General features: G+C 39.4%; 1 protein-coding gene across 5 annotated transcripts in view; it reads left to right on the plus strand.

The window, feature by feature from the left end:
* The window catches only part of LOC122060919 (SAC3 family protein C), a 70,216-nt gene extending 60,276 nt beyond the window's left edge, over positions 1 to 9,940 (plus strand). For 2 of the 5 annotated variants that reach the window (XM_042624026.1, XM_042624030.1), the window contains 6 exons: positions 7,141 to 7,362; positions 7,504 to 7,589; positions 7,775 to 7,871; positions 8,281 to 8,373; positions 8,465 to 8,619; positions 9,288 to 9,940. In XM_042624026.1, coding sequence (XP_042479960.1) covers positions 7,141 to 7,362; positions 7,504 to 7,589; positions 7,775 to 7,871; positions 8,281 to 8,373; positions 8,465 to 8,619; positions 9,288 to 9,333 — 699 coding nt within the window. In that variant the 3' untranslated portion in view covers positions 9,334 to 9,940. The remainder of the gene's footprint in view (positions 1 to 7,140; positions 7,363 to 7,503; positions 7,590 to 7,774; positions 7,872 to 8,280; positions 8,374 to 8,464; positions 8,620 to 9,287) is intronic. The other 3 variants (XM_042624027.1, XM_042624028.1, XM_042624029.1) reach the window with 3 other exon arrangements.
* Positions 9,941 to 13,365: the final 3,425 nt, after the last annotated feature.

Below are 13,365 nucleotides of genomic sequence, written 5' to 3' on the forward strand. Positions count from 1 at the left end.
TGAGCCCTTGGCCAATGTGACATTAACAGAGGATATTTTAAAAGAAGAAAATATACCTGAAATACCAGACATATGATCCGATGCGCCTGAATCAATCATCCAGGGGCGAGAAGAAGAGGAGAGATATGAAATGGCATTACCTGTCTGAACAAGAGTAGCAGTGGAAGGCTGAGGTGCTTGAGTCTGAAACCGATTGTACCGTGCAAATTCTTCATCGGTCATTTTGACCATCTTGCCCTCAGATTGTCTAGGCTGAGAAGGTTCATCAACTATAGCTGAATTGGTAATCTGCTTTTGAGGAGGTTTGCCATGAAGTTTCCAATAGAAACGTTGGATGTGACCTGGTTTACCACAATGGTGGCATGTGCGTATTTTCCCTGAACTATCTGAGGAGTGAGAAGTTCCCAGTAAATTGTCCCTTATTACCACCATTCCCTGTACTACGTGAAGCTCCACGATTATTACTTTGTGCTGCAAGTGCGGAGTTTTCCACTAGAGTAGAATCATGAGAATTCTCTCGAGATACCTGTAGGACTTAGGAAAAGGTACCTGCAAGAGATGCCACCTTGTCACCTCTAAGAATTTGAGAATGAACAATCATATTCTGTTCCAAGACCTCCCAAAAAGCCCATAACTGCAAGTTGCTCCTACTGGTTTTGCATCTTCTTCACACCACTACTAATAGGGAGTAGAGAATTCATCTCTTCATACATTCTCTTGAAATCAGAAAATTATTGAGTTAGAGGTCGACCCTTCCTATCACTCCGATAAAACTCCTGAGATAGCTCATAGATGCGAGAGAGGTTGTTCTGTCCAGAATATAGAACATTCGAATAGTCTCATAACTCCTTAACAGTATCAATGTGAGTAACAACATCAATTATGGAGTTATCCATTGAGTTCAATAGTTGTCACAAAATATGTGCATCAACCGTATCCCACGTAGTGTCACTAGTAGGCTTCTCCTTTGTTAGATGATCATGTTGATCTCGACCAGTCAAAACAAGCTGCACAATTTTCTTCCACTGTTGAAAATTGGTAGCTCCTGTAAGCCTCTTTTCTGTAATCTTATGTGATGATGAGGATATCACCTTAGTGACAACATTCTTTCCTTTATTGTCAGGCATTAGTGCACAAAAATTCACCGAACAATAAACCAGAAAATCGATCTAACCTCCTTGTTAGAGCACACAATTGATCTTATATTTTTGACAATCAAGATAAGATAGCAAACCAAATCTCTAGACAAACTTCAATAAAATCAACAACCAAAGGGAAATCGACTCAGATTTCAAAACCCGAACTTGGGTAGAACAGAAGGGTACCTGTGTTTGGGTGTACAATGCTCCAATGATGTTGAATTTTGAACTGGATGTTCTTGATATGATGTTAAAGAAAACCCCGAAAGGAATTTACAAACAGAGATCACACTTGGAAGATTAGGGAAAAATCGATTCTGGCAAGCAGCCAAAACCTTGATAACTCCAATCAATTTCTCCAACAGTGTGTAATCGAATCTTCAAACCAGAAAACCCCAACCAGCGATCACTCCTAACAATAATCTGAGTAGATTCTTCAAATCATATGATTGATTTCAGTCAATCAATCCTCCATACACAAACAAGAAAAATAGGGGATGAAATCACCCCCTCTAGAGAATCGTGGGTCCTTTTGAGAAGAACCAGTAACAGCCACTAATGTGATTCGACTGTTACTTAGTTGTAGGCTGATAACAGGAGCTGATCTAAATTATTATAGGGATCGGTCCTTGCTCTGATACCATGTAAATTAAGAAAGAAGAGAAGAGAGAGAGAGTCGCGACTTGGGTAAAGGGAGTCCCAATCGGTTGATTTGGGTCTGCCCTCTTCTTCTCATTATATAGCAATGTCTATTACAAGTAAACTACGAATAGGACAGCAGTCCTAGTAGTACTAAAAACATAAAGACAATAGAAAACTGATTAACTAATTAATCCTAGTTGAACTCTCACTCTCCTCATTGGACTAAGACAACTAACTTCTAAACTAACATCAGTCCTAGTAGAACTAGGACTTTCCTAGTTAGTCTGCGCAACCCGCAGGACTCCTCCTTCTCTTCTCACGATAGTCTTCTAACACCACCCTTCTTGGGAATTTGAGATTATTTACAGAACTGCCACTATTTTTAATATTTGAGTTATTAACTCTTGAGTGGGTCTATAAGCGATCCGATTCCCATCTTGGGAACCGAGTTCAGCATCAAACTTTAGTATTGAATCTGACTTCTAAATGTATTGTTCTTTCTGAAGTCCCAAGGTCGGGTCAGTTCTGTTTTCAACTCAACTATCAATTTCAGAAGGTCATTGTTGCTCTGTTAGAACTCCCTGTGCTGGTGCTAATGCAGCATTTTGACTCCAGTTGCTATTTCTTAATCAGTTGCTAATACTGATCTACATTCTATTTCTGTTATCTGTTTCTATTTTCATCAGTGGCTATTCTGTCATGCTTTAGTTTCTAATTCTGGTCCCAAGTTTCTATTTGGAGTCTAACTTTCAATTTCTTGATTTCTGGTTGCTATTCTCTTTAAGTTACTAAATCTGAGTCCCTAATTTTATTACCTGCTATTTCTGTGACTTCTTTTTTTGGATGATCCTATTGTCAGATCTGAATCAGACTTTTGGGCATAGTGCTCTATCTTAATGGCTTCAGTGAACAAAAGATCAGAGCTATTTGACTAGTCTTTTGTGAGATATATGCATATAGCCATTCCCCCTTCCTGATTCTATTCCTATCCCCAAAGGTCCTGGATTTTCATTGGGATTCTAAATCCCAATACTTTAGCTACCCTAGTTTCCCATCAAGTTGGTATCAGAGCCATGGAGGGACAGCAGACAAAGTTGATGGTTGCGAAGTTCTACTTCTGACTGAGGGATGATCATGCAGGTTTGATTCAGCAACGCTACCAGACTCGTGGACGAGTTTCTTTCAAGAAGGAGAGAGTTGACGAAGTTTTTTTTTTTTGGTAGAATGTAGAAAGAGTTGTTGAAGTTCAAAAGAACAAGAAGGCCAATAGCAAACCAAGCCATCAAACTGGACCAAGAATGGGCTTATGCTTGATTTTGAGTGCCCAATAGGTTATATGGGCGATGGGCTTAGTATTTTTTTTGGGTTTGTTAGGGTAATGAGCCAATTATATAGGCCCCAATATTAGGGAGTCAAGTCCTATATGGGATTAAGTAGTTATTTATTTATTTACTTATTTTATGTTCTAGAATATCTTCTGTTTGAAGAGAGACTTATGTTGTAAGGGATTCTCCCTACCATACATAGGGTTTCCTATTTTGCTTATTTCCATGAAGTAACAAATAAAAGTAAAGGAACATACCCACTACCAAAGATTTGAGAATAATTTAGTCTTAAGCTTGTGAGTTCTGTGAGAGACAGCTGGGTTTTATGGAATTCAAAACTGCTCTACTGTGGGGATGCAGTAGAGAAACCTTGGTGGGATGCTAAGGCTGGAGTTGGTGGGATGCCTTCTCCACAGTTAGGTAAGAGGCTTAAGATTTTCTTTCTTCTCTTCTTCTCTTCGTCAATCTTTTATCCTTTTCTTCTTCCTTGTTGGTTGAGTTACTGATATTGCTTCTGATTCCAATCATTTACAAATCACACATTACCGTTGAATCTTAATTCTTAGTGTACTCTCTGAAGTGCCAGGATCAGTCAGTTCTGTTCTCAACTGAACTATCGATTTCAGGAGGTCATTGCTATTCTGTTTTGAACTCCCTGTGCTGGTGCTAACGTAGAGTTTTGACTCCAGTTGCTATTTCTAAATCAGTTGCTAATACTGTTCTACATTCTGTTTCTATTTTCAGTTTAGTTTCTATTTTCATCAGTCACTGTTTTCTGTCAAGCTCTAATTTTTAATTCTGATCTCAAGTTTCTCTTTGGAGTAAATTTCAATTTCTTGATTTCTGATTGCTATTTTCTGTCAGTTACTAAATCTGAGCCCCTAATTTGATTACCTGTTATTTCTGTTGCGGTCAAATATTTTAATATCCAACCGTCAGATCTGAATCAGACTTTTGGGCATTGTTCTCTAATTTTAACAACTTCAGTAAACAGAAGATCAGACCTATTTGATCTGTATTTTGTGAGATATAGCCAATCTCCCATTGTGGTTATATTCCTATTCTTGTTGGTCCTGGATTTTCATTGAGAATCTAAACCTTAGGTACCCTAGTTTCCCATGAGACCCACAGCAGCAGAACTGTTTTAGGTGGGAGTTTAAACAGTTACAGCTTTAGGGCCAAAGGACTTCTCTAGGTAGGAATTGTGGGTCTGAGTTCCCAGACACAAGTACCATAAAGAGAGGTAAGTGTGCTCTTGATCAAAAATCTGAAACTTCAGCCTGCAACAGTGATGGAAAATAGGCTCCTTTAATAACTACATTCTAAATCTGGGAAATTCCTTGCCAGGTTGAAGAGAGATCTTGATGCTAGGTGAACTTGAAAAGCTTGAACAACACAACAAGAATTATAGCTGCAAACTCGATTATGGCAGCAAGAATGGCATTAACGTAGCAATTTGACTCCAGCAAAAGCAAGGACCTAGTCTTACAGGGACAAAGAATTTGGAGTTCCAGTTTCAATCAACAATTTCTAACCTAAAAGCTTTATATGGATTGAAGTTGTCTGCTTGAGCTTGGTTTAGCAAATTGAGTCATGGATGGGAAAGTATAGACAATCACTGTCAAGCAGAAAACACATGATTAATGAAAAAACTAAAAAGGGTTTGAATATTGAACTTGTAGGGGAAGTATATGCATAATCTATTTATGATGTCTGAATATGAGGCTGTAAAACATTTGACATGATGCTGAGACAATTTAGTTGGGATGAGGTTGAGTTGAAAACTGTTGACATGCAATTGCATGAAATCGACAGGGTGAATGAAGATGATGGGTTCTCTAACTGGTGCTGGAAGTATCAAAGGTTTGTTGGATTGCTTCTCTCTCTTTCATTCACTTGCTCAACATAGTATAATTAATGACTCTGATGAGGAAAATTGTGCATGCTTAATGCATTTCCCTTTTGGAGGCAGCATCAGTATTTTTAAGTACGACCTTCATCACCCTAGAAAGGTCTATGAGATCTGCTTTGGAGTATCATAGCTCTATTGCTGCAAATATTATGACATTCACCTTTGGGGGGAGGGTTGTGAAAAACACTTTGCAGAGTGCAGATGCAGAATTATGATCTATGTTCCATGGTATTGTGTGCTCATATAGTTATGAATGCTGTTGAAGGATTTAAGCTATATCACCAAGGACTGATGAGCTTGTTGAAATTACAATGTACTCATTGGCATTGCTGAGAATCCTGTTTAAAAATTATGAAAGGGAAGCTGAATGTGGCACAATTCGAATTTGCGCATCATATGTAAAGACTTTGAGATCAATTGCACCTTTTATTCTTGGATGGGTAAAGATAAATTATTAAAGAAAAGGAGAAGAATAAAAGGGGGTGGGATCCCCAAAGAAGGGGGGGTTGCTCAGTTGGCAAAGATCAACACCTCAAAATTAAGAGGTCGTGAGCAACTCTCCTTGGGCCTAAAGAAAAGGAACTAGGGGAGCAGTAAAAGAAAGGAAAATACATGTATAGAAGAAACCCGCCCCTAGGAGGGGCCATGGAAGATACAGTACGATTGGGAGGTCCCAAGAGTTTACAATGTGTGAGTTCCTCATAGTGTTTAAGCAGTTTCCAGCTTGCATGTCAATTTTTCCTCTAGACATCAAATGAATTCGAGTCCCAGATTTGGAAAAAGGATCTTGATCTTTGAGTCCATCTCTTGAGGTTCCTCTCTATCCAATTGTGGTAGATTGCAGCAGTGAAGGCAAGTTTTCCCACTGAGTCACAACATCAAGAGTTGTTATCAATACTCCAACAAGAGCTGTTATCAAATTCAATCCCTGATCAATTTCACCTTTGTTCCCTAAAGATTCATTTTGAAAGCACACTTTCTAAGGAAATTGGTATCAATACTCCAACTTCCTACATTCTCTAAATTTTTTCCCTAGTCTATCATAATCTTCAATAGTCCAATCTAGACAGTCTTGTAGGTAATGGAGGGAGTAACTGTTATTTTTACAGAAGTTGTCAGTAGCTCACATTGTGATTGTATCTTGCGCAAATTGGGCATGTATGATGCTCCATACTGAGGAGAAATCTTTGAAATATTTGTGGATATGATACAAAAGAACATATTGCATATATATATATATTTATTTTATTTTTTTATTTTTTGGGGGGGGGGATGTGGGAATGATTGTTGTTAAACTTTCATAAATAGATAGCATGGGAGGAGGGATCACTGCCAGGCTGTGTGGCCCCTGCACCAGCATGGGGGCCAATGAGAGCATGCATGGTGCACCTAACAGGGGTGGGATTTTTCATTTCATGGGGGGCAGGGCAGTCATATTGCCCTTCCTGTGTCTAGGCGCAAGTGCCACGCAGCCTACAGCCTTATTTTTCCCATAAGTAGTTTTGGACCTGGTTCGTGACAACTTCTTACTCATAACTTTTTTTCTCTTCCCCCCTCGTTCTATCTTCTTTCCTTGCAAACCTCAATCTAGGTTTCAGACAAGTCTGTCCAGTTATTCAGTTCTCTAACATTTTTTTTTTTCCTCAACAATTCACCCTTTTTTTTTTTTTTTTTTTTTGGGGGTGGGGGGGAGAGGGGAGTGGTTGGCAGGAAGTCAGGCCTTCTGATAAAATTAATTTCTCAAATTGTTCTCGGTATATTATAACCAAAATCAAAACGTAAATAGAAAAAAAAAAGTTGCTTTACGTACAATTAGCGGTTCTTGTGTTTTTTGAAGATATTGTTTCCCTATGAATCTGTCATCTATGAGGTCTTGAAAAGCTTTTGAAACTGCTTGAGATCTTAGAATTACATGTGTGAACAGAAAAATGAAAGTTCTACTTGTTTCCTTCTAGTATCACTGCTCTTGTTTAAATCCACATGAAACTGCATCTAGATTTCACTATGCTACTTGTAAATTTTAAAATTTACTGAATGATGTCAGCATCATATTAGTCAACGTGGAGAAGGCTACAAGCCTGTGATTCAGGGCATGAGTATATTGATACATTCCATCTGACAGGTTAAATTCTACATAGTATCACATCACAAGCTTCTTTGGTCTAATTGCAATCCGAATATTTCTTCTATGCATTATCTCAATCTGGAGCAGCTCAGAAAATCCCTTTCATCTCTCTATGACATGTATGATGCCAATCGGAAGTCCAGCAGCATCAGCAAGAATGAAGCTGAGTTCCGCTCGTTTTATGTGCTTCTTCATCTCAGTTCTAACAGCCAATCAGTGGTATGTATCTGTCTTCATGTTTTTGTCATTGAGTTTTTCAAATTTTTTATTGGGACAATACTCAGGCTGGTTGGTGATCATGTAACTAGATGCCCCCCCAAAGAAATGTTCATTAATTAGAGGCTTAACATCAACATACAGGGGGGCTCATTGTCTTTGTGGTTTCAGCGCCTGGCATCTCCCATTCTTAAATCGAAGGAAATGTGTTTCACTCGGAAAGTTTTAAGGTGACAAACAGTAGCATTTTTCAGATTTTATTCCTTACTGTATGCGTTTCAGAGTTCCATTCTTGAACATTCTCCACTTCTAATTCCTGCTGAAGTGCTATTTTAAAAATGGGCACTGCACTGCTTTTTCAATATCAGATTTGGATTTAAGATGGTTCCCTCAAGTTTTTCTACCTTTCCTTCAGGTTCTTCCGTCTAGGCAATTATAAATGTTTCTTTGCTACAATAGCAACAGAGTCTTCCTATCTGCAGTACTGCCTGATGGAACCCTATATCAATGAGGTTGGTATACCTGCATCACAAGATCTTTTGCTTTGAAAAGAATCTTCCATGTTTGCTTGGGTCATTTTTTACATACGCCTGTATTCCCTGCACTAGGGAAGCTTCCAAATTTATTGCCACCCTGACTTGAACACGTTAGGACCTTTTCCGTGACGCATGTTCTCATCTTTATGTTTTGTCCAAGAGCTTGGACCACCACCATGCAATTTTAGACAGTGCTTCCCATCATTAATCATTTATACTTATGCATTTCATATTCTCGGAAAAAAATTGAGTGTTGAAGGAGGGGTCTACTGTCCTTGATTCCTCTTCCTTTTCCTTTTTTTTTTTCGTATGTACTTTGCATCAGAAGTTGATGACTAATGAAAAAATTAATTGATTCCTTGCTATATCCTTTTCATTTTTAAAGCTTCGAATACTGGTGGTATCTTATATCAATTATGGTGGCTACGCACACAGCCCATACCCACTAGCACAGCTATCCAAGTTGTTGAGGATGAAGGTATGCTATCTCAACTAACTGAATACTGAAAAACAACTTTGCGGTGATATTTGACACATTTTCAATTAAAACGTGCATTTGGAATTTTCAGGAGTCAGACATGGAGTCTCTTTGCAATGCATGTGGACTTGAAACCAGCATAGACAAAGTAGGAAATAAGTTCTTACCAACTAAGCAAGCTACTTTCCATCCACCCAAAGGAGGGTTTCAAAACTACAGCTTCTTAGGTTTGGAAAAACTACAGAGGTAACACTGACACTTATGTCATATTTAATGTCCTCTTTTTCCTGATGCTGATTTCTGGAAGCATGTTAGAACTTAAATCCTGGTTGCCTCTATCCTTCCTCATGTTCCTTAACTTCCAAAAGGAGGTTAATGGTATGAAATCGATAGGGCAGTGCAAATGTAATTTTTTTTTTTTGGGTGAAAATATAATTCATAACCAAAGAGAAGAAAAAATACAAGATCCCAAAAAAAAAAAAAAAAAGAATACACGAGGACCAAACCCTTAAGAGGGAATGGCTTGGAGACAAGAGAGAGGAAGTCCCCAGGAGACAAAAATATGCATGTTCCTTGGGGAGTCCTTACAAGAAGAATGCATTAATTTCAACTTAGTTGTAGATTTTCTTTTATGTATGTATTGCAATAATAAATGCATTAATGCTGAACTCATGTTATATGTATTTCAACGAAGAATGCATCAATATCAATAATAGATCAATATCAAACTCCTATTATTGGAAAAAGTGTAATTAAAAAATTATGCTGGATATTTTACTTTTCATTTCAAATTAGAAGGGAGAACACTGGTCAGGGATGCTATATGGCCTGCAGAGAAGCCTCTACCAACGTTGTCTACGTGAAATTAGTCTAGGAAAATGGTTATGCTGATTATGTCTCCATTTATGTTGCAGGCATACTAGGGATGAGGATTGTATAACCACCAACCAAGCCAGTTGAAGACCCTCAGTAACTAACATCTCTATCATTCTGTAAAGCATGGAAGGATTATGAGAATTGGTGCACCTCCACTATGACCTGTAAAGAATGCAGATGTATTATATAGTATTGTTACTCATCTTTGTAATTAAGGGGGCTAGGGAATGCCTAACAGGATTTGGTTTGAGGTGATCACAAATGATCTTGAAACTTAATAGTGAACAGAAGATATGTCCCTCAATGAAGCAGAACGGGAAAATGAGATTGGTCTGGCTGGCCCCAAAAAGCAGGATTATTAGGGGAAAATTTCCTTCACCCACCATTGTGATAATTACTCCCACACTCCTTATCCATGAAGTTATGAAATGCTCTTTAGCTATTCTAGAAGTCTCATTCAAGCGTCAAGAAATCATGACTGAGATTCTAGTTTTACCATGGGTGAAGGAAAACTCGATCCTTTAGTTTATTACCCATGTTCATTGATCAAATTGGTTCTCATCAATTTCATATAAGAAAAAACTTCAAATGTTTCTCATCATTTAATGGCTTTTATAGATTGTGTTATGATGCCCCTTTATGAGACGCAGGCTTTAACTTAATATAAATGACTTATGATGGTTAAACAGTATTTGCCTAGCTTACCCGGTTGGGGTTAAAGCTTGAGTTAACTTCGTGGATGTACCTACTGTTATTCCAATTTTTCTCTTTCTTTATTTACATTTTTGTCTTATTTCAGTGAAAGAGTTTTTTTGGTTACATATGAAGTGACGTGATTTATAATTAAAATTAAAGCAAAAAGAAATTATTTTTTGTAGTCATTACCAAGAATAATTATTTAACTACCTCAATAACAGCATACAAAATATGGTAATTAGGTTTCACTTCACTTTTCGTTGGAAATATTCTCAAATGAAAAGTGAAGTGAACCTCAAAATTACCATATTTAGTATGTTGTTGAGTTGGTTAAACAATTTTCACCAAAAAACAGAGTTGGTTAAACAATTATTCTTAATAATAATTAAAAAATATATTTTACTTTTGTTCAAATTTCACTCCACGTGCATCTAAAAGGTTTATGTTGACAAATGTTTATCCCCGGCCATTAGACCAGGCTCTCAAGCCCAATCCATTCTAATCTGGCTCTTTTTTTTTGGAATTGACACATATTTCCCTTATATTGGCATCATATAAACTTAGAGAGGGGAATAGGACACCTTCGTGGTCTGATGCCCGCCTATTCTGTCGGACTCTGATACGCATGAAATACACCGCTCAACAAGGAACTGAAACGTGGCAACCAACTACCCCCCACCGTGCTCGGATAGGAAACTAGGAATATCCGTAAGTAAGCAACCTCAAATCCTGAGATCCGAGGAGGATATAACCTTCATCAGTAGAATCGTGGAAGTACTCAGTCTCTCCAAAAGAATAAAGCCAACGTGATTCCCCGGGAAAAGTGGAGTACGCCACACCAAAGAAGGAAGCTCATGGGACGAAATCCTTTAACCGCCCGCAGCTTACCGAATTAGGAGGACATCTCCTAATAGGATTCTATTGGATCCAACACTATAAAGGAGAAGGGAAAGACCAAGTAAAGGTAAGTCGCTATTCCGCTCACGAATGCTCTCCTTACCCTACTGTTGTTGCATGAATCCCTGACTTGGGGGTCGGAGGATTACCTCCGAAGTTTGCTTCGGGCCTCTTATCCTTCGTTTCATTGTGCAAAGTAAACGTCCTATTGCTAATAGATCCATAGCCGCCATAGATTGACGTCGTCTGTAGGAAGAATGAGAGTAGTAGGCACTTGAATGGTGAAGCAAACATACCAGAAGAAGAGACGGACCACACAGGCTCGTGATATGAATCTTAGGGGAGACACTTCCACTTTTGCCAACACTGGCCACTAAGGGTGGATAGCAGCAAAATGACGACTAGGGAGGAAGAACATGACAACTGCAGAGACAATAGGCCAGCCAACAACAACCAAGATCGCAGACTGATGGATCCACCCGCAGTTCAAGCCAACAATCAAGCACCGAACATGAGAGCACAATTTGACGCACTCCAGGGGAAGTACAATCAGTTAGCCGATATGATGCAGGAAGTCTCCAAAGCTGTAACCCAGGTGAGTAACAAAACGACACGAGACATATGCATCCAATCGGAGATAGATAAGGATGACGACCACAGTAGCTCTGGGTCAGTCCACACATGACAAAATCCACATAACAAAGTCACAAAGGAAAAACTAGCATGCAAAGAAAAATTGCGACCTGCTGGAGCAGTCAAGCAGAAGAATCCCGACATGGAGAAATTGACTCTGCTTTGAAGTAGATGATCTTAGAGCTCATGGACGAGATCCAGAGGGTTGTAGAAAACGATGTCAGGACGCAAGAGCTTGATCTCACCAATGACACGACCTTAGCTAATGAAGTCATGAGGGATCCTCTCCCAATCGAATTTCAAATGCCAAAGTATGACACCTATGATGGCACTAGGGACCCCTTCGACCATCTGAAAGGCTTCAAAATCGCCATGCAATTTCATCGAGTCTCGGAGAACATCATGTGCTACGCACTTCCTTTGACGTTCAGGTCAGCTGCAAGATCGTGGTACAGTTGCTTGCATCCAAAGACCATTCATAATTTCCAGGAGCTGAGCCACAGTCAACTTGATGAACGTAAAGCATAGTCAACTTGCTGAACCTAAAGTAATGGATGGGAAAGTCCCTCCAAACCTACATGAAATGCTTTAACAGCGAGAAGCTCGAGGTCAGGGGTTTGGATTCGAAGGTGGACTTTGCGGCCCTTTTAGGAGGATTCAAAGACAAAGAGCTGAAGAGGTCTCTGGAAAAACATGCACCAAAGAACTTGGCAGAGTTGAAATCTCGGTGCAAGAAATACATTAGTATGCAGGAGACTCTCGAGGTAGAAGAAGAAGTTGAGGGAAGTTAGGGAAGAAGAGGATGGTGAAGGAAGACACAAACCTTCCTGATATACCCAAAATCTCACACCATTAGATAGCCGACACGTGGCATGAAGGAATGAACACAAACTATCCAAGACAATTGTCAGAGAAAGGAAAATCCCATCAGATTATGAAGTCCTCATAATCCCAACCATTTGCACGTGACACACTCGTCCTCAACCCCAATCTCTACTAAATGTGAGAGTGAGGATAACCCACTTAGGGAAGACTCCCCAAGCCCAAAGAAGAAGATTGGTCAGAGAGAGAACTACGACCCCACCTTTTCGTCACCCGAGAGAGTGACTAACCGTCTAAAGAAACCCGACACCATAAATAGGGAAAGCCTCCCCTGGTATGGACATTCCATTTTTTCATACTCTATTTCTCTCTCCTCACCCCGATTCAATAATGTTGCAAGGAAGACTAATTTGAGCGTCAGAGAGTCCCCTCCCGGAGTAAGCTCTGGGACTCTTTTAACTAGATCTACCTACGCAGGACAGTGATACCCATCAATTGGTTTTCTAATGCAACAGAACGGCGCCATCTATGGGAAAAGAGACAAGCAATAGGCTTGATATGGTGAAAAAGACCTACTGAAGAAAGAAAACTACCACCTTGCACCTAAAATGAATCTGAATGCAACACTTCTGCCTCCATATGTGGGCCCTGTCATTGCGGAACAAGCTCATAATGGGCCCAGCCGCAGAACCTGACAATCCCATAGCCTTTAAATGAGTTATCTTGATGACGATTAGAATAACGCAGAATCTAACCTTTAAGTTCCGGTTAAGGTTCAAATGCCCATGACTAAAGCATAGTTCGATGAGTTGCAACAGCGATTTTATCGGTTGGAGGGTACTATTCACAATGTTTCTAAGTCCGTCACCCAGGCTCATGATAAGGCGGCACCAATCCGAAGCGTTCATATGATGTAAGACTACAAGGAAGTAAATAGTAGCTCTGGCTCAATTGGTTCAAGATGCAACCCTCGCAATCATGAAAAAAAAGGAGCCAAATGTGGTCGGAGGAGTAAAAACTATAACTCTAGTGGCTCGACAAGAAGAACCTCCTCATGGAGAGAACGAC

This window comes from Macadamia integrifolia, chromosome 14, assembly GCF_013358625.1.
Source record: "Macadamia integrifolia cultivar HAES 741 chromosome 14, SCU_Mint_v3, whole genome shotgun sequence".
Taxonomy (NCBI): domain Eukaryota; kingdom Viridiplantae; phylum Streptophyta; class Magnoliopsida; order Proteales; family Proteaceae; genus Macadamia; species Macadamia integrifolia.